The sequence below is a fragment of the Epinephelus lanceolatus genome, chromosome 17 (assembly GCF_041903045.1).
Source record: "Epinephelus lanceolatus isolate andai-2023 chromosome 17, ASM4190304v1, whole genome shotgun sequence".
Taxonomy (NCBI): domain Eukaryota; kingdom Metazoa; phylum Chordata; class Actinopteri; order Perciformes; family Serranidae; genus Epinephelus; species Epinephelus lanceolatus.
Window position 1 is genome coordinate 34,610,975 of NC_135750.1, and position 22,571 is coordinate 34,633,545.

Consider the following 22,571-nt stretch of genomic DNA (forward strand, 5'->3'; position numbering starts at 1 on the left):
TATCTATAAATCTGACAACTTTAAAGTGGATTAAAAAGCTTTCTTTGAAAAATGAAAAGGTGTTTTTAAGTTTCCAGATTTCCAGAACTTTACTTACAAAGAAAAGCTAACACTCCAGTGATTGTATTGAGCATGTCGAGACATTCACAGATACATTAGGGCCTTGCGGTTTTCAATCACTATGTTAACATGTATGTCAGTATCCTGGTTTTGATCACAACTTTTCAATAGCCTGTTTATTTTTTGGTTGTAGAAACCTTGATAAGCCCTTATCTTATTTTTGATAACCAAACCATGCTAGCTGGAATACTCTGATAGATACATCTTATTCATGCAAGAGTGTCCTTGATTTAAGATGCGAAGTAGTTGATGATAGATAGGCATGATGTTCCACAAGCTTAAGTAAAAGTGTAGCCTTGACACTGGTAATTCAGATGAAAAAAGAACTCTTATCTTTCATCCAGATGAGTGTTAAGATGAAGAAGTCAAATTTGACAGATAGTGGTAAGCTGAGCCAGTTTATCAGGACATTCCAAAAACGAGATTATAACCAGAATATGATCTTAAATTAAACAGTGGCAAAGAGTTGTTGGGATGGGGTGGAAACAAATGCTTGACAGATGCAGATAATCACATCATTGTAACCATGCAAACAGGGAAATGAAAAAACAGGTTCCTTCATGTTGTATGCAAACATCATATCTTAAATATGATCAAAACAAAACAAGACTGCCAACAGGGTTACTAGCACACATGTAAACCTACTCAGTGATTCTTTCTACAGTTTCTTCTACAGGTAGAAGAAACATGAGTAAGTCAGCAGGCCATTTCTTAATTTTTAACAGGGGGTGAGGGGGCTGATCGCCACGGGCAACCCACTTCAATGAGCTGGCTTTAATGAGCTAGCTTTAATGTGCTAAAGCTGGTTCTAAGCATCAAAGCACCGCACATTAAAATATAACGTTGAATTTTAGACTTTTGTCATCATGGACATGCTATGTATTGTTAGCTCAGTTAGATTTTTCATACAGAAACCATTAGCACTAAAGTATTACTCACTCAGATTCACCATAACACTAGCATGGTAAACAAGGGAGCCATAAGAAAGTTGTGACTCTACCTTTAAAGTGGTCCCAAAGTCCAAATATCCAATAACCTTGATTACTTATACTCCTTTAGTCAAAAAAACTCTGTCCAAACTGTCATGAGTTCATTTTGCTGACAAGATGGAGGGGCGCTTACTGGGTACACCTTAGAGCCCATGGTGCAACTGAAGGGTGCTTTCAACAAACTTGACTGTACAAAATGATTATCCTATAATGCCTAAAGGCATGATTATACTTTGTAAATGGCCACACTCAGAGACAGGGTGAAAATCTGCATCACATTGCCTGTCCGAACTCTCTCCAAGAACTCTGTCTTTTGAGTGTATTTTAGTCCTGAATTGTACATATTGGTGCACACTTTCGGACAGTCTCCCCTTAAAAACATTCTTGGTGTTGCGCTGGGTTTGACACACAAAATGGATGGAAGTAGTGTGTAATGAATGAGAGCTTAATAGAAAGGTTCAATTCCTGCTCACTGTCACACCTCTGTACACCTAGCCACTGCATAAAATGGGCATGCTTGTTGGATTATCTGCCTCTAATAATATCTCCAAGAATGTTGTGAATGGTCAAAGGCCTCCCCAGCTAGCAGATACATACGCCACTGAACATTTATGGGATGCAGAAATTAATTCTCTTTATTTGTCAAAAAAGCAGAGCCCTTCCTTCTTGAGAGAAGGTTTACAAACAGTACATAATGCTACGTGACCGCAAGGCAAGGAATACTGATCCCTACTCCTAATTCATATATTGTAAGGTAGTTCATGTAGTTTGTCCACCCCCTTTTATGAATACACAACCATTCTTTGCATCAGGATTGGCATACTCTTCTCGTACCAGCAGTGTTTCAGGAAGTTGCTTTGATCTAGCCGGCAACTCGTAGCCAGTAATAGAGGCTGATTCCTTCCAAGCAGAGCACCGCCTTTTCGAGCAATTGCAGTCATGTTGTTATTTGACTGCATTGCTCCCTTCAGTGAGCGGACAGGACACCAGCTGCCACTGTTTGCATTCCAATTGTTGGCTGTCCAGTTAGCAAGAAGGCTTGAGCATAGAGGGGAAAATAATTGGGGGAGAGGAGATGAGTGCCGATCTCTTCTCTTTGGGCTATACTGAAAGTTGTGGTAGAATGTAGCCCAGGACATTGGTATGACAGTTTATGATGCCAAAATAGCAATTACAGGAATTTTTGTGACAATTTAATAGGATGCCATTCAAGTATGCAACAATGTTCCTATTCTCGCTGGTGTCCCAGATTTCCTAACAACGGTGTTTTTGAACTTGACCACCATGCGTTTTTGAGTCTAACCAACAGGGTTTTGAAATGGTTTCATATATATGCCCAAGGGTCATTGAATTCCCCCAGCTCCAAGAAGAACATGCAGTTCTGAAATTAAAACATAAAAAGAGCCATAATTAGGGTAACAAGATTTTCACATGACAACAATGTTATGGTAAAGTGCTTTTGGGCAGTATAACTGACTGTTGGGATTGAAGCAGAAAGCCACAACTGTTGCACTTTAGTGGGTGATGATGGAGGGAGGACGGAGGGAGGGAGGCTGGGTTATGACAATGGAGTCGATAATGTCCATGTTCTGCAGAAACCATTTGAAAATCATTTTCTCTGGTATGGCTGGCTCCCAGAGTCATGAAAGTGTTTTTATTTAAGTAGGGCAGTGTATCAGTTACAGTACAAATGTATTGTGGGAGTCATGACATATGAGGAGGCTATCTGAGTGTTGATCAGCAAGCTCTTATATGTGACACTGAAAATAAATATGGATTTTAAGAAAGAAAGAAGGAAGGTGAGGGTGAAACAGACATGAACAGATTGCCTTATCATGGAATGATCATACTCATGTTATTTCACCCATTTCCCCATTGTAATTTTTTTAAGTGTGATCATCAGAACTCCTTGTAATTTGCCTTATCTTAAAGGTGCTGCATGTAACTCTCGAGAAAGATGGTTGATTGCTGAATCTCTTTCCCAGGTTTTCAAATACTAGTGCTTTTGGTTGGTGGTTTCAACACATTTTCACCGCAAACCAATTAAATACTAAAGCTTGGTTTATGGCCCTACCTTAAAACTATTCATCATTCATCTACTAACTAACTGTCTTATATGTAAGCTGTACAAATGCTGGAAATTCTCCTTCCTTCCCTCTCTGTAGAGAGGTCAAAGGTCAGGTTAGTGCTCAGAAAATGTGCACCAAATATTCTGTTTTTTTTACCCATTCAAATGCCTTTAGACATTATAATACATGTGCACTTTAATAGAAGGCTAAAATTATAGTGAAATGTCCAGGTATCCCTTTAAGATAAAGCAGGGGGTGATCAGGGGTGAGCTGCGATGCCCAGATGTAAATACAAGCAGCAGATCCTGAAAGCCTGAGGCTCAGACAGAAATCCCAAATTGTATTAAGGGACATTGTCCCTCACTCCCTGTATGCGTACCTAATCCTGTTTCAGCGATGTTCCATTACCTCAATTACTATCATCTCACCCAGAGGTGGACCCAGCCAAGGACACCACCGATGGGTGGAAAGAGGGGGGTGGAGGAGGTGGGGAGGGAGGGCTGTAAAGGAGACGGCCCTACTTAGTACAAAGAAAGTAAGAGATAGGGGATAGTGAGACAGGAAGGGAGGATAGAGAGCTAGAAGGAAGGAAGTGATAAAGAGTATTACAAGGGATAGTGAATGAAAGAAGAACAAATTGAGAATGTAGAGATGGATAAAATCATATAAGGCCAGTAAGATAGTGGTCGGTCTGTCCTAGCTGGTAGCCAAGCCCTGGCATCCATTTTTGTTTCCCAGCTGGCCGGAGAGGGATGTAATGGTGGCAATCCAGCTAATTTACAGGACAGAATGACTGGCTGAAGAACAGACAGTTACACAGGCTGACATTATGAGGTGGATTCATTAAAGAGAATTTATTTCATGTAAGTGTGTTGCTGGCCTCATGAGCTGCTGTCTTACATGTACACTCTCCAGTGTTTTGTATAGTACCACAAAAAGATCTAATATATTAAACCTTTTGATTTTGCTTTTCTACACCATGTGCAGCCTACACATGCGTATGTTCATGGACATGAGCAGTTGGCAGAATTTATGTCATGCAGACATTTGTGGACCCTTGTGGACAGTCATGTGTCCTTGCAGCAGAAAATATTAATTTGCCTCGAGTACTTCAGTCGGCTTCCACCATAGAAGAACTCTTTAAGACTATATAAAGAAGAGGGGGTCTTTTCAAGTGAACCTTTTAAGCAAGAAAGTGATGTTTGTGGTGTATCATTTTACACAGTTGTGCTATTATGAGCTGCAGGCACATTAATTCAGCAAACTGTATTGTACTGTAGGTGCTGTTTGTATAGAATAACACTGGTTCACATGACAAGGATTAGAAGAGAGTTGACGTAAGAAATTATTAAGAGGACTGCAGATTGCAACCAGCTGAAAAGTCTCCCGGTTAGACTTCCTTCAGTGTTCAGCGGGAGCTGAAATATCCACTGAGGTCTCCTCCTCTCCAAAACAAACAGACCTGGTGATTTAAACTGGTAAAAACACTGAATAAAGCAGTTTCATGTTAAAAATCTGTTTTCTTTCCCCAAGGCTCTCGTTGCAGAGGGGCTGCTAACTATGGTGGCTAATGCAAAAACACGAATGGCCCTATCTAGAGACAGTGTTTAGTTTTTCTGTTCTGGGCTACTGTAGAAACGTAGTGGTGCTACATGGCAATCTCCGTTGGTGAAGACCCATCTCTATTTAGATATAAACAGCTCATTTTAAGGTAACGAAAAAACAACAATTCTTATTTTCAGGTAATTACACACTAAAGAAAATATACTTATTATATTTTATTCCATTTCTGCCTATATATCCCCATAAATCTTACACACTGGACATTTAACGCATTGTGACACAAAAACATCTGTGTGCATTGTGCTTTTGATAAAATCTGATGCATTTAAAAAAGTGTTTGATGCTTCCAGTGCATTTTGACCTGAACAAGCACCCTTCCCTGGATGTACAGTGTGTCTCCTCAGTTTGCACTGGCTTTATTTTAGCTCCGTTGACAGCCATTGGGTCAGAGCGCTACACTTCCTTCTGAGAAGAATGGATAGAGCCAGGGGAAGTTGCTGCACACACACTCTCTCTCTCTCTGTCCCTCACACATACACACACGCAGACATACACACCCACACACACACAGAAAGGTGTCGTGAAACATGAGCCGCGCTGCCTTACTGCCTCCCTCTCCCATCTCGCTCCACATAAGTGTCCAGGCAATGCCCTTGGCTTAATAGGGCTTAATGCCTGTGCTTGTCACTGTAGCATGGCTGGTATTGAGTGGTAGGACATTTCTGGAACTGTGCGTGTGTGTGTTCTCCAGAGTCTCACTAGTGGCTGTATGGCTTTGACATTTACCCCAAGTAAAGAACCCGATGCGATTATTTACCCCCATCCTCCCTCCCTTCTCTTCTCTTCCTTCTTTCCCCTCTTAACATCCTTGCTGTATCCAAACTTAAAAGTTGCAGCAGGTATTTGTCACCTCTATCTAAACTTATACCAGAGGGATTACCTCTCCTATCTCATCTCTTTCTTTCCCTTTCTCTGACTCTATCTATCTTCATCTACCATTCTCCATTCCGCTTTCTCACTTCATTTTTCTACCTCCCAGTGGTGGAGAGTTTGCCTAATGAAGTGGCTGATGGGAGTATATTACAGAGAGACAGAGTGGAGCGGTCGCCTACTCTAAAATCCATTAACCTTACAGTTTCAATCAGTGTGCAGACAAGTCTGAGCTATGAGTCAAAAAGGAGCGTATTAGCTCAAGAGTTAAACTATTGTGCCTTGCACTTGTTTTTCTCAATATTTTGCCCATATCTTTGTCTGAAAACAGTCCTTTTACTCTGTATAATCATTGTGCTGTCAGCGTTTTACAGTTTTCCTTGGTGAAGCTGATATAGTTCAGTGTAGCAAAAAAATCTGGGCCCTGTCCATACACAGCCTAAGTGGGCCTCCTTACCCTTTCAGTACATCCATTTTCATGCATGTAAAAATAACTGAATCACTTCAGGCACATTTACATTTTTAGGACTCGATTCAAAGGATTTTTCTTAGAGTCCAATGTCAGAATCAGCACAATCACACATTCAAAGACAAACAGTTTTTTTCTTTGCAATTGTAGAAGCTGAGTAAACTAGTGATTTCCATCAGTTTGGCATATGCCCTCTCAAAACAAAGGTTCTTGTCATTACCTGCCATCATTTGATGCATGCCAGGTGTGACCAGTTCAACCAAAAAGTTGACCCCTTGTGTTGAGGTGGTCTTGACCCCTGCTTGGGAACTTCTACATTAAACCATGTGCACCTTTCAGAGGAGGGAGGACTCCTATATTATTTTAAAAAGTCTGTCACATTATTTATTTGACAAGTAACCATGATAATACATGTAATCTGGGCTTTATCAATGGTTAGAAATTTTTGACTATTTCCCCCACTAGTGTGCCCCTGAGAGGAGTCTTCTGGGGTACTTGCAATACCAATGTCCTTTTGAACACTTATAATGTGAATGTAGAGTGACTGCTTTAATTTCCAGAGCATCATTTTGACTTTGAATAGATGATTTGACATCCTGCATCACTATTGAAATCTCTTGTAACTGCAATAGGATAATGGCACATTCCAAAGCAAAATTGTGCAATTACATACAACAACAATATGCTTTTTTTAGTTAATAGTTTTCAATACAAAGATGACAAAATAATACAAAAAAAAAGAGAGCAAAACAGAACACAAAAAGAAAGAAGTGTGTGTGTGTGTGTGTGTGTGTGTAAAAGTGTAAGATACACGTGTATGATATATGAGACTTCTTTTCAAGGTTTTATCAAGACCTGATCTAATAAAGTTAAAGGGTCCATCAAGTTCAACAGGCCTATCATCGTCTTGGAGAGTTAGAGCTGTCTGTTCCATTGATAGCAAGTTCATAAAGTCCTTATACCAGCTCCCTTTGCTGAAACACCTAGGTTAACACCTATGTTGTTTCCAATTATTAGGATGATCCGCTTAGCTGATACAAAGGCCAGTGTTATATACTATGCACAGTACTACTATATAATACTATATACAATACTACTCAATAGTATCTATATATTGAGGAACCATGACAAGTTTTCAGTAATATTTGACAATACCACAACAAGTGCATCCACTTCAAAACCATGCCAGCACAATTTTGATAATGTATGTTCAATTTTGTTAAATGTGCAGGTTGTAATATAGGCCCCTGTGTATTATCTTTATTTGCAGAACCTTATATGTGACACACTTTGATGTTTTAGTACTATTTTAAGCTCTGCATTCAATTGTGTTGTGGTTATACACATGCCACATTCCCATTGTAATTTCATTTGGAAATTGCTTTCAGAGGCAAAAGAAGACAGCAGCCTATACACTATTGAGACTGTACCTCTCCTGTCAAAAATATGCTCTAAAAATATTAGCTTGACTTGTTTGATTTGTGTGTACAACAATGCAGATATCAGACTGTCACGTTAGTGAGAGAGACTTTTTTTCATGGTCAAAACTACTGTTTGGTAATGTGACAGCTTCATTTTAAGCAAAAGAAAAGCAAACTCCACACTATGGATCTGGTCAATAAAGGAAAGGGCTGCGCCCGTGCAGGATAAATGCTGATTCCCATATGAAACGTAATGTGTACCGAAAGGATAACCCCATCTCCTGATTCAACTAAAGTGGAAAAAGTGCAGTTTTATTTTCAATACTGTCAGTGCCCAGGATTGAAGTGGTTTAACCAGAGGAGAAAAAAGATGAATAAATAAATGAAGCCTCCCTGGTCTTGATAATGCAAATGATATGCACAGGTTAGATCTGATGCAGGTGGCCACAATTAGTGGTAATTTGTGCCGATTTTAATGATCCATAATTTAGCTGCCTTTCCAAACTGTTGGTCATGTGGGATAAGTGTGTGTCTGTGTGTGTACAGAAAGTGAGAAGGGAGGGATGGTCACAAAGAAGGTGGAGGCAATGAAAGAAAGGAATCTTCCACACGCTGAAATACGTTAACAGACAGGACCCCTGTCTACAAGCATCCACGTTTGTATAATCTCAGTATAATCTTTGTCAATAAAATCACATCTTTGCCAATTTAAATTAGTGTTTATGTATGTTCTGAAGTCCCATAGCATGGGGGGAAATTACTCTTTTAAATACACACACTCTCATGAGCACATACACAAATGTTCCCTTTGCAGATATGTGTTAAATCAGTTTTTTCACCACAACCTCTCTGACTCTCTCTTTCTGGCTATTAGAGGTAAATTGCAGTGTGCAGATGTATAAAAGCTTCCATGTAAACCATGACATCCTTTTAGTTTCACTCCTAATTTGTCGTTCTGCTGGTAATTAGCGAGCGATTTGTCCTGTTTTGTGTGTATTTTTACAACCCACCTTACCTGTTTACATATTAATGGGATGTTTTGTAATTTATTGTTCATGACATGTTACAACAAAATAGCTTTTTACATCAAAAATCATCTGAGATAATTAGCATCAATATCATGACCCCTGGAATGACATCTGTTTATTTATTCTGATTTTGCAATAATATTACAGCAACTTTTGACACTGTTGGATGTTGACATAATTGTCGTGGCTGTTATCCCATAAATAACTGCATTTCTACCCACACCTGGAAGGGCACACATATTATCTTTGACCACAATTTAAAATGTGATAGTAAAAGATTTTAAATATTTAGATTTTTCTACAAAGTTTATAAAGTTTTAGTGTGTTAAGAACAATTTTTGGTTGCCATTAATGGAGAAATGAATTCATTGCTGGGGTAGTGAGGCTGCCTACCAGTATTTATGCTCTCCTTATATACCTGCTATAGGGTTTACTATGTTTGTAAGTATGTGCTTGTAATTGCTTTATTTAATATTAAAAAAAAAAAAATAACAAAGTGTGTAATAAAATTGGCCTACTTTCACAGCAGCATTTTTTCTTTAAATATTTTTTCTCGTGTCTTTTTCCAGTCCTTTGTGTAGCTCTTTGCCCACATATGGTCACAAGAATGTTTTAAGGACTTAACTGTCCACCTTAAATCATTTTTATTGTTGATGGTATTTCCTGAAATATGACATAAATGTCTAACCTTCGTGTTTTCAAGCATATTTCTGCTTGATTGTGTGTGTATCTATTTGTGTCTTCACATATGGATGTGTATCTCTGTTTGTTCACTTTGTCAAACGCACCCACATTGCACTGTGCTTAATGGTGGAAAGCTCTGCATGGCAGCAACGGGGGTTTGTCTGTCATCTAATCTTGTAAACGAGCTGATGGCCGTCCGTTCGGTCCCCTAATGAGATTACACATGCACTGCGGGTCCCACCACAGGTCATCATCGCCGAGGCCATTCAAAGGCAATTATTGTTTTAAATGTTCCTCTCGTCGCCGTCTCAAAGTGACTTGGCATGCTTAACTGAGGGAAGAAGCTTTGAGGGGTTATTTTTCCTCTCCGGTTGGAGCCAAAATGTTTTTACACTCCTACTGTTTTACTTTCCTCAGGCGGCTGGGGTGTCTTATTCTGTCTGTGTGAATGGAGAGTATGCGTATGTGCATTTGTCTGTGGGGTGATCGGTGCTGGACTATCAAAACTACATAAAAGAATATAACTGGAATATAGTATACATGAATAAACTTGTGTATAATGAATTTTTATTCTTAGGTTGCCAAAAAAAGAAATCATTTCTGAGCCAGTATTTACTGATTGGGTTATACTTTGAAATAATAAATCGCCAACCTTTTCTCAGCTATATTACTGAGTAAAAACCATTCCTAGTTCGTCAGATATCATATTAACTTTTATGTATTTATGCTGTTGCTGCAGAATTGAGGAAGCAGTAATTTAAAGGACTAAAGGATTCTTCTCTGTTGCCTCTCCTGCATGTGAGTGTATGTGTGTTTGTGAGCGGGCCTCTGTTTTGGTAGATCAGTGGGAAGTGGTAGTCCACCGGGATAGCCCTGTTTCTTTGTTCTCCTGCTGACAATGGAGGACTCACAGTCAGTCTAAAGGGAGAAATTATGTCCCAGAGCAGTCTGTGAGAAGAACAAATGCACACACACACACACACACACACACACACTACTTCTCACATGCTACTCATGTGGGGCATGACCTCAATAACAGCTACTGTTGTATTTGCAAAGCCCTCAACACCATGTGCCGACCACTTTTAAAAGCTGTAACGGTTAGGCCTAAGGTTCAAATAAAAAATTGGTTCAGCCAAGTTGAAAAGAGTTGTCCTTCATGGATTTTTTATTCTGTGCACAGTACTTTTTATTTACAGCTGTGTGAATGTTTCCAAAATTAACAGCATTGCAGCCTTTAAAAAAACAAAAATGGATGTGAAGAAAATAGTTATATCTTAACAGACTCTGATATTGGCTTGTTCTTATAGTAATGCCTCATGTTAAATGTTTTTAATAGTTTTAAATTCCTCCTTACCCAAGTCTTTCTTCTCTGTCATAACAGGTAAGGAGGAGCCGACCACCTACACCTGCACTACATGTAAGCAGTCCTATGGCAGCGCCTGGTTCTTGCTGCAGCATGCTCAGAACACCCACGGCTTCCGTATCTATCTGGAAAGTGAACACGGCAGCCCTCTCACCCCACGCATGGGTGGGCCATCCTCCCTGGGTGGGGGTGCGGACTGCCCCTCTCAGCCTCCTCTTCACGGCCTCCATCTGCCTCCTGATGCGAGCCCCTTCAACCTCCTCCGCATCCCTGGCTCGGGCTCAGGTGGAAGGGACAGCGTCGGAATAGGGGGTGGAGTTGGTGCTGTTGGCACTGCTGGTGGGGGCCATCATCAGCGTTTCCCACCCACGCCACCCCTCTTCAGCCCCCCTCCAAGGAACCACCTGGACCCCCAACACCTGAGCCCAGAGGAGCTGGCGCTGGCAGCCCACCACCCGAGTGCCTTTGACAGGGTGCTGCGCCTCAATCCCCCTCTGCCCCTGGACCCGCCTCCGACAATGGACTTCTCACGGCGGCTACGGGAGCTGGCGGGCAACACCTCAGGGTCCACTCCCCCACTATCCCCCAGCCGGCCCAGCCCCATGCAGCGCCTGCTCCAGCCATTCCAGACAGGAGGGGGAAGCGGAAGCACAGGAGGTGCAGGGGGCAGCAAACCTCCATATCTTGCCACCCCACCCCCTCTTCCAGGCTCCATGCAGTCACCTGTGGGTTCTCAGACCACTCCTACCACCCCTCTCCCCTCAGCAGGAGCAACCCCTTCTGCTACCACCCCCTTGAAATCAAAGTGTTGTGAGTTTTGTGGCAAGGCCTTCAAGTTTCAGAGTAATCTAATTGTGCACCGGCGCAGCCACACAGGAGAGAAGCCGTACAAGTGTCACCTGTGTGATCATGCTTGTACACAGGCTAGCAAACTGAAACGCCACATGAAGACACACATGCACAAATCGTCCTCGCCAAACACGGGCAAGTCAGAAGATGGTCTCTCAACAGCTTCCTCTCCAGAGCCTGGTACCAGTGAGCACTTGGGAAGTGCAAGCAATGCCCTTAAGTCAGTGGTGGCCAAGTTGAAGAGTGAGAATAACCGCATGCTACGTGAGAATGGGGAAGAGGAGGAAGAGGAAGAGGAGGAAGAGGAAGAGGAAGAGGAGGAGGAAGAAGATGAGGAGGAGGAGGAAGAGGAGGTAGAGGAGGAAGAAGAGCAGAACGGAGAGAGGGCTGCCAGAAGAAACAACAATAGCTATCACTTTGGGTTGAACCTTGAAGCAGGACGTCAGCATGAAAACAACGGTGGTATCGGAAGCCGACTGGGAGGAGTCGCTGATGAGGGGTCCATCCCTCGCTCACTGCCTGAGGTGATGCAAGGAATGGGCCTGGCCGCTAGCATGCATCACTTCAGCGAAGCCCTCAACGCGCACAAACGAAATGCCATGGCCCAGGAGAACCACCTGCATCACCACCTCAACCGAGACCATCACCACAATCGCGAGATGTGTGATGGGGACTCAGTGTTGGAAACAGATCGTGGGGAAGAGGGCTCTGTCTCAACAGTCAACGGGCGGGGAGCATCCCCTAATGAATCTGCCTCTGTTGGCCTCTCAAAAAAACTGCTTCTGGGTAGCCCTAGTCCACTCAGTCCTTTCTCCAAACGCATCAAGCTGGAAAAAGAATTTGACCTACCCACTCCCACAATCCCAAACACGGAGAACGTCTACTCCCAGTGGCTGGCTGGCTATGCCGCCTCACGACAACTCAAGGACCCTTTTCTGAACTTTGGGGATTCCAGACAATCGCCCTTTGCCTCCTCATCTGAGCATTCTTCAGAGAATGGTAGTCTGCGTTTCTCGACCCCTCCGGGGGAACTGGACGGTGGGATGTCGGGCCGCAGTGGTACAGGCAGTGGGGGCAGCACACCACACCTCGGGGGTCCTGGACGGCCCAACTCCAAGGACGGCCGCAGGAGTGATACTTGTGAGTATTGTGGCAAGGTGTTCAAGAACTGCAGTAACCTGACAGTGCACCGGCGCAGCCACACAGGGGAGAGACCATACAAGTGTGAGCTGTGCAATTATGCTTGTGCCCAGAGCTCCAAACTTACTCGCCACATGAAGACCCACGGTCAGGTGGGCAAAGACGTGTACAAGTGTGAAATTTGTCAGATGCCCTTCAGTGTCTACAGCACCTTGGAGAAACACATGAAAAAATGGCACAGTGACCGTCCTTTGAGTACCGAAATAAAGTCAGAGTAGAAGGCCGAACTATGGGACCTTTCCCCCGCAGCTATGTCCACCATTAGTCCCCTGTTTATTCCCAGCCCCTTGTAGATTTGCCCCAACCCTAACACTCCACTTTCACCAGTCTGGTGGAAGCTTAAGACCATGTGCTCTGCACCAGCACACCCCGTTTCCATTACCCATTGAATGCATGATCTGTATCGGGGCAATACTCTTGCATTGACGCAAAACTTCGAGCCTTTCTCTTGTGCAATAATTTACATGTTGTGTACTATTTTCTTTTTTGAGTTTTCCTTTTCCATTTTTAAGAATTAGTCAGCATGCATAGTATGTTTTTGCTAATCAAAAAAAAAAGAAAAAGAAAAGAACTTGTCCCTGGTTGGTTAGTTGTTGAGTAAATGTGTTGCTGTTTTTCTCTTGTTCTGTTTTTTCTTTTTATTCTTCAAAAAGAGAAAAGACAAGAAAGATACATCCATGCTGCATACATTCTGTAACACATATCATGTACAGCTTTGTTTTGTAACATGGAAAGTGAACAGTCTTTGACTCGACCCTCTTCTTACAACCCTGGAAATGCACTCATCCTGATCTTTCTAAAAGACGGCATGTTCACACAGGGTTTAAAAAAATCATACATTGGCTTAATGACTAAACTGAAAGTAATGACAACCTTCAAATTTCTTTTAAAAAGACTAGGGTGTGCTAAGAATTCAATTTGTACTATCATTTGGTAGAATAAGAAAGAGTGCCTTTGATATCTCAAGACTGCATTGGCCATAATCTTATCTGGTATAAGTGTGGGGTCACATTAGATAAAGCTAAAAGGTTTAAGCCACCCAGGGAAGGTCCTTGCATCAAGCACCTGACTGCTCAAATGGACTGTGACAACTCATGATGAAAGATCAGAGAGTTCTCGTTAATCATCATTTAGCTACCTATTACATGTTCAATAGGCTATCTTTAATATGTGGATTTCATGGCAAGCATGGTACAAGCAGTATTGTGTATATCTGAATTATTTGTAGTTTTGTTTCTGGTAAGGAGGTACTTTTGAGATAAAGGTAATCTGTAATGTACAATCCTGAACTTGAGGGATACAGCGCATGGCTGAGAAGTGTCATGTATCTGCGTTAGCACAAACCTACGACGCTGTTTCGATATGTCAGTGTGTGGAACAATGCATAAAGTAATATATGAACTCCAAGTGAGGCTAACCGTATTTGAGAGCATTGAAATAACTACAAGCTAGACAGACAGAAAGCTACACAGAACTGGAAGCTACATACATGTTACGGGGGATAAGAGGCAATCTCTTTCACTTTACATTTCTGGTATCAAAACAGGGTCATTAACTATGAATTGCATAAAAATGAAAGAAAGAATTGCAAAAAAAAAAAAAAGAAATATCTGTACTCCAGGGCTCTTGAAAAGAGTAAAATGCGATAATTTTAATCAGTATGCATAGGCTAATGCAGGGCACATTTCTTTGTTTGCTGTTGCTTTTCAACCCAAAAGGAGAGCTTTTTTCCTTGTTGAGTTTCATTCAAGCTGTTCATAGTATAGCACTTGTCACTCTGCCTGAGAGTAAGTACTGACATCTCTCTTGCATTTTCCCACACTGATGCAATGTTGGTACATGGGTTGAGTCTAAAAGCTAGATTGTCATTTATAGGACATGAAGTGCACTGTTGCAATTTTCCCAGTTTACAAGTTTACGCTGAAGGGGAAAACGCTGTTGAAATGCTGTCAAATGACGAGGGTCCCATTGTTAAAAGCAGTAAAAGATGAGACACATAATCTGTTGCCAGCAACTCCACCCTCATGAACCTTGACCTTTGTACCCTTGCCGTTTCACCTTTGACCATTTGTCAATTTGTTACCCCTAGAAACCCCAGTGCTTAGTCTGGGCTGAAAATTCACCCTGTCGGCAAGGTCTGTGAATTAAAAGGTTTGATGGGAGTTACATAAGTACCAAGCGCTCCTACATAGTCACAGAATAAAGCTCAATTTGGCCACAGAAGTACCCAACATCACATTTATAAAGGAGCTGCATTGTAACTTTGTTTTCATCTACACCTGAATCATTTATAGACCTTGCTGGCTAGACAACAGACACTCAAATCTTGTTGCTCACACTGCGAGAATCTGTTTTTGTATAAATCTTCCTTTAATTATAGATATGAAAATAAACGTTTTTGCAAATAACACTTCACTATCTTTTAGGGGAAACTGTATTTAAGTTTTGTTGTCGTTTCTCTTTTTCCTCAGCGTCTTGGTGGTGTTCAAGACTCCGATCACAGTATATATGAAATGATAAAACAAAAAAAGACGAAAAAACAAACAAAAAAAAAATTCTGTGATGGTTTTGTATTTTATTTTGCCTTGGCTCTTCACAGCTCTTCAGGTTGAAATACAATTTGCATTGGGGAAAGGATTAAGATTATATATGAATATATAATAAAGAACTTAAAATATAGGAAAATGCACACTCATGTCGATTCCTATGCTTAAACACATTTATGGTCTACTTTTTCTGTATTTCTAGAATTGTATTTGAATTCAATGTTCACTTAGAGTAGGCACTATAGTATTTATATTGAGGCTCGTATTTTTAACTGTTGCTTGTTCTCTCTAAAGGTATTTACCATACCTTTTTTTGGTAGTGGAAAAAAAATCCCAAGCTGCCACGGTATATTTTTTTAATTTGGCAGGATAATATAGTGCGAATTATTTGTATGTTTAAAGAAATAAAAGGAAAAACCCCATAAAAAAGCAGCTAAAGTATGTGGCATTGGGAGGCGTCACGGGCCATCAGATGGCCGCCGCTCTGTTTCCTGTCCACAGAGGTGGTTGTACATATCTTCTTTGGTTTTTGGTTCGGACCTCCTTCCCTCCCTCCCCCTGCTGCCATTCTTGTATGCAGTAATGCAAGCTGACGTCGGCCTGTTCTGTTGTGTGCTTCTGTCTCTCTCACCCCTCCCACCTGACTACATTCCAACATCAAGAAGAGAGGAAAAAAAAGAAAAAAAAAACCTTCATATGCAGTACATGGATTACGAAAAAAAAAGCGTCAAAATAAATACATTTAAAAAGAAATTAAATGTTTTGCAGTTTCTTTTCATTGCCAAATACTAAATGGTGCTTTATATTTAGATTGGGTATACTTTCATATGCAAAGCATATTTAAAAATGACCCGGGGGATGTGGAGAAGCCTGCTTGAGTTGAGACTTTTTTGTAAATGGCAATGCGGAATATTTTGTTATCAGCCTTTTCTATTCCTATTCTGAGAGCTGTTTGTTGTAACTTGAACTTGAACTTTATCTTTTACTATGGGAGTTACTATTTATTATTACCTATATGCTCTGTTCAAAACAGAGACATGGAATGGATCCTTATTTTTGGTTTCTTTTTATTTTATTTTTTATTTTTGGTTATAATATAATTTTGATTTTGTTTTTTTTTTTGTAATGGTGGCCCATGGTCATTGGACAAACCTAGCTCTTTAATTTCTGTTGTACTTTTGGGGTCTCTGTTCAGTTGTATTGGGAAAACCACTGTCTGTGTTTTCTGGCAGATGTCTGCATAATCCTGTTCACACACCCATTTTGTCCCTTTATCGAAAAACAATTAATAAAAAAAATGAAAGTATAATGGCACTTGTCGCTTATCTCCACTGTGTGTGTCAAGTTAAATCAAGCGTGTGCATGACTATGTGTGTAATAACCCCCCTATCCTGGAGCTCATTGGTATCTTCTTACACATTTCTAATATAAATGTTTATTTCTCATAAATTACTTAAAGTGGAAGAGTTTTCACAAGTCAGCATTTACAGGCATGTAGTGCAGAGGGCATTGTTCCACCTCCCAAGTGTGTTTTAGGTGTTAGTGGTGACCTGCACAGGATTCTTTACATGATTTCCGTAATCAGGCCTGTGTCTTGTGCTGTTGCTTGAACCCAATGAACTCAGTCCTCCACCCCCCCAACCTCTCCCTAGCCTTTGGCCCTGTACAATATGTACCTTATGACTTTCTGTGTGTGTGTGTGTGTGTGTGTGTGTGTGTGTGTTTGTGCATGTGTGTCTGTACGAGCTGTCACTGTCTTGCCCAGGAGGGGTGGGCGGGCTTAACAGGTGTATATGCAAATCATCTAAACACCTGTGTGTCTGCAGTGTCATCCTACCTGTTGGTCAAGACAGTCCAGCGGGTTTTAGTGTGTGCGTCTTTCGTGTTTGTGTGTATGTGTGTCCCCACCATTTTCACTTAGCTTGCACGCTATCTCAAAGCACATATGTGTATGCATGTCACTCCTCAAAAGTACAGTACAGTATCTGTTACTGATAATAGCTGCTCCCTCTGTGCCTTTCATTCTCAGGCACACGCCTGCGCACACACATATATGTACAGTGTACCAACGTATATATATATGCTCCTCCTCTCACAGAATGTACTTGAGTAAATATCATTATGTCCCTCTGTTTGCTCGGTAGTCGCAAAGCCTCATAAAGCTGTCAGGATCAATCAGCACTATGTTCTCCAACCACCGCACCCTTGTGTTCAGCTTTCTCACACACGTCATGTCTCCTCAGAAGGCATCATTGCACCTGCTAAGGGAAATATAAGATGTAATAAGTGCAGTCATTAAAAAAGCATACAAGTTATGTTAATTTAAACTTGGATAAAAGAAAAACAAAAGCAAAACAGAAATCTAAAAAAAAAGTTTTTATCATAGATTGTTATATGTAAATACTGTATTTGTTTTCCATCTTTTACTGCTGTGTTTTGCAGGGTTACCTTCATGCTAACATTGAAAACTTCACCTGAACTCACAGATGGATTACTGAACGGGACTGGCATACACAGGCCCAGGGACCCTAAGTGTCAGGAGCCCACTGGCCTTCACCTGCAAAATGTCACTCAAATTAACATGTATCAACCAGGAAAAGACTCAGAACGCGAGATGCGCACGAACTGCAAAGTGACACAGAATAACCACAAAGAGAGGCAAAATGACCAAAAAAAAGACACAAGTATAACTCAAAGAGATGCAAACTAATCTTCAAAGATTTACAAAACTACAATAAAGTCAAAGCAAAGGAACTTCAGAAACACAAAATGACCAAAAAATGGCAAAATAAACTCAAAGAGTCACAAAATGACAACAAAAAGATGGGATGGAACTACAAAGACACATAAAACAACTGCAAAGAGACTTAAAAAAGACAAATATACATAAAATGACTACAAAGAGTCACAACAATAAAGTCAATGCCAAGGAACTAGACAGAGACACTGACTGACCTTTAAAGAGACACAAATATGACTCAAAGAGACACAAAATAACTTCAGGGTCATAAAATGACAACAGAGATGCAAAGAAACTACAAAGAGACATAAAACAACCAAAAAAGACAAATATACCTGAAAGAAACATAAAATGACTTCAAAGAGTCGCAAAACAAGGTCAATGCAAAGGAACTACAAAGAGACACAGAATGACTATAAAGAGACACAAGATGACCAAAGACAAGGACACAAATACACCTCAAAGAGACACAAAATGACTTCAAAGGGTCACAAAAAACAACAAAGTGATGCAAAGGGACTACAAAGAGACATAAAATCACCAAATGCTGTGTCTTGGTTTTTTTTTTTTTTTGCATGTCTGTTCCCGGTGGTCGCAATCTCTCATTATTCACCCATGCCTCAACTACTATATTTTGTTCACAATGGAGAGGAAGAGAACCTATCTAGTCACAGCAGATCCAAAGTGGTACTCCTTTTCACAAATATTAAACCAAACACTACAGCATATACACAATATTATAGGGAACAGTCGAAAGAAACCTGCATGTTATATTTTCTCAGCAGTTCTACTAGTACTATTTTAGCATCAACAATACCTGCAAAAATACAACTACTGTGTAATATTTGTGGCAAGTAAATAGTAGCAGAGTGTGTGAATGAGCACAGGCACCACATGTCAAGTATGGCCATTTTCATGCACACAACAGCACAAACATGAAATGGCCTGTTATCTGTTCATACAGTATGCTTGCTGTAGCCATTTTTCCAAATGCCGGTCAAAGAATGCTCATGCTGAGTAATTTTGAAGACATTTCTGTTCTCATATTGTATATTATATGTTGTGTATTCTCCTCTAACGGCATTTTTACTTTGCGGCATGGTACAGAGTGACAAGATGGGGAGTGGAACAGGTTTCTAGACTTGGAGGGTGGAGTAACACTTTCTTCTGCTACTGCTGACGTGCCCCTGACCAAGGCAGTGACCCCCAACTGCTGCAGGAAGAATGCAGTGGAAGACTTTGGCTGTACTGGGCAGCTCCCAGGTGTGAATGTGTTGCACTGTTTGAATGTAAAACAAGACTGTTGCTGGAAAAGAGCACAGAACCTCCTGTAAATTTCCCTGCAAGAATAAAGGCTACAAAAGGTCACAAAGAACATGTATAACTCAAATTCAAAGGAATAACTTTTTTGTGCAACTTACTGCCAAGCTACCTTGATGCCCCTAGAGCTACTGACTTTGAGGAGATACAGTGCTGCGAGAGGTTCAGGTGTGTTGGACATGGAGAGACTGTAAGACTTTATTTCCCTCCTCAGGACCCACAAGTGGCAGCAGTTTCCTTTTTACTCCCTGTTAAACAATGCGACTAGCCACCAGCAGCACCGCCTGGGCAAATAAAACAAATCAGCACCATATTTTTTTTCACTTCCTCTCTCTCTCTCTCTCTCTCTCTCTCTCTCTCTTTGCCTCTTCCCACTCTCTCTCTCTCTCTCTCTTTCTGTGATAAATTCATTGTGTTATAAACCCGTGAAGCGTTCAGGCCTTTTCTGCTTTACTAAGGCTCTCCTGTGCTGGTTTATGTGAAAAGCATAACGCATTTGTCACCGTTATAAATTCTATACAACCATGACCTGCAGTCCCCCATAAACTCCCATGGATTTGTCTTTGGCCTGCAGGGTTAACAATAAAAGATTCTCCAAAGAGAAAGCATGTTTTCACACTGCTTTTGTCACTGTATGGCCTTGGCGCAACACTGTTCCAATGGAATCTAGATAAAGGAAAGGAATGTACGTGTGTGCGAGTGTGTGCGTGTGTTTTGTCTGTCTTTCACCCGACTGAGTGTACTTTGGTATCTGTGTACATACTGTGCTATGCCACAGAAGTGGATTTTATGTTAGCGAGCCTCCGTCTGCCATACAGAGGAGTAGCTACTTCTATACGTATTGAGCGGTTTAATACACGCTGACCACTGCGGTCTATAGGAACTGGCTGCAAAGTAAATGGCTTTTACTGTAATGGACAATCATTGAACATTACTTAGCACATATAATGGCCACAAGGCCAGTCCGGCACGTAAAAAATTGCAATCAAAGCCAGTAAAGGAATAATGCATGGACACTGACCGCCTTTGACCACAACACACTTAACGCCCTTGAGTAGAAGTTACAGTTTAAGACATTGACTTAAGAACCGCAGAATGAAACTCTGTGCAATCATTGGCGATGAAAATAAACTTTATCTCTGACCCCATACAATTCACGGCGGCGAGGCCATTTGATTTACTTGAATATGCTCTATGTTAACATACTAAGGAGGGCTATAGAGCTTGCAAAAATTTCTTGGAATTTGAGCAAAGTTTCTTCAGGGATACTTCTTGTGTATGTGGGTTTTATTTATTTTATTCAATTTTATTCTATTTTGTATTTTCTTTTTTGTTTCAATCTCAGTCTTAAGTTTCATTTATAAAGCCCAGTATCACAAATCACAATTTGCCTCAGAGGGCTTTACAACATTCGACATCCCTCTGTCCTTGGATCCCCGCAGACGATAAAGACGCCCCTTAGTTAGAGCTGAGATCAAGGAGCATGGCAGCATCACTACAATGAAGTCTGATGAGACAAGACACGTGAGCCATCTGCATTGACAAACTGTTAACATGCCAACACATCAGTCAACAACTATTTACTTCTAGCTAAAACTAAACTGTGGCATATGTGGTAGGTCAGTGTTGTGTTTGGTGTTAACAACAGACAGTTTTAGTGTTAATATTACTGTTTGTCTATGTTTTCACTTACAAATAGCCTAAGTCTTCTTAAGTGAGAATTTGTTTTAGATCTGTTTGTTTTAGATCTGTGTTATAGATTTAAAACTCAGTCAAAATAGGCTCAAAATGCCCCCAAACCCACTCCATATATTGATACAAAATTTAAAGAAAAAAAAAGCTACTATAGGCAACCGTGCACAGCCGTGCAATATAACCTTTTGCAAATGTCATAAACATAAATAAACTTCACAAATTCCCATTATTATTCCTACTGGTTCTAATATTACATTTTGCTGCAGTTCACTGTGTAGTTTGTGCAAGTGGTGTTGCCATACCCCAGCCGAAGCCAGTCCTTGACTGCTGTAGGTAGGTACAATCAATGTCAAACACTGTACTGTCTCTCTACTACATTCATTTTGAATGTAATATTAACTGGAATGGAATATAAGTGTTATGTAGGCTATATTACTGTTGATTGGTCTAGTTTTCATTAAGTGTTAGCATGTCATAAAAATGTCATTAAAGAGTCAAAGTGTTTGCACTTTCATGTGCAGCCATCAATCATATGCTAGCTCCCTAAAATGTCACTCAGTCACTGAAACTTTGAAGACTTTTATTTAAAAATGCTCTAAAATGGTCACTGTAGCTGTTAAGCTTTTAAAAATTCCTCTTGCGGACATTTGCCCCAGACCCCCCTCGAACGTGGGATGCACAAGATGAATTTTAAAAAATGGTCCCCCTTAGTGGTAAATAGATAATTATGGACCTGGCACAGAGTACTTAAGGAAAGGTTTTTACTTCTCCAAAAAGGTCTTAATTTCAACAATTTTATTTGTTGTTGTATTGATCACGAGGTAAACATTAGAAATAGAGTGTTTAAGTTGTAGAGCAATCTACTAGGAAGGTGAGTTTGCATGTATTTTATTGACCAGCACAGCTCCTTGCCAGATGTATTAGAAGTTGTGTGAAGTTACTGCTTGAAAATCCAACATTTCATTATTTTGCTGCTTTACAAAAGTTTTTAAAAGTTTTTACATAACAAAATGACAGGGGACTTTTACTGTTAAGGGATCAGGATCAGCCCATTGCTTTTAAATGTCATAACTAAAGACAAGCCATCATCAGTTAAAGACACACCTTTCAGTGGGTAGCCCTTTTTAATGGACACGCAAATCCCTACTGTGTTGGGCTGTTGGCCCAAACCAAACCAAGCCAGCCCATGACTGCCAAAAATGGGTATTAAAGGTACCTTTGGCGTCAACATTGCACGCCGAGGGACGTGACAAAGTATCTGTATTTTTCGACCTGGGAATGAGAATGGGCTGACCTCATTTTGTGATTTTATCAAATTCGCAAATATCTTCATGTGTAAGAGTTCTCATTACTATAAGGAATGACAACCAATGACATGAAAATAAGACTACAAAAAAGAATCAGCTGCAGTTATTCAACGCCATATACAACATTTCAAAGAAGACCATCAACTGGACCTCCAAACTGTTTCAAAACTGCAGAATTTCTCCCTTTTAAAAACATTTAGTGTGTTTCCAGTGGGTGGATGTTACAGTCAGAAGTTGTGAAAGAGATGTCAGGAGGTAAGAGGTCAGAGTTCATA

The 22,571-nt window shown here is 40.7% G+C and overlaps 1 protein-coding gene across 2 annotated transcripts in view; it reads left to right on the plus strand.

Annotated features, from left to right (window-relative positions):
• Positions 1-16,548, plus strand: part of bcl11aa (BCL11 transcription factor A a) — a 60,891-nt gene extending 44,343 nt beyond the window's left edge. For both annotated transcript variants that reach the window (XM_033613472.2, XM_033613473.2), the window contains exon 3: positions 10,658-16,548. In XM_033613472.2, the coding sequence (XP_033469363.1) occupies positions 10,658-12,906 (2,249 nt within the window). In that variant the 3' untranslated portion in view covers positions 12,907-16,548. The remainder of the gene's footprint in view (positions 1-10,657) is intronic.
• The last annotated feature ends 6,023 nt before the right edge of the window (positions 16,549-22,571 follow it).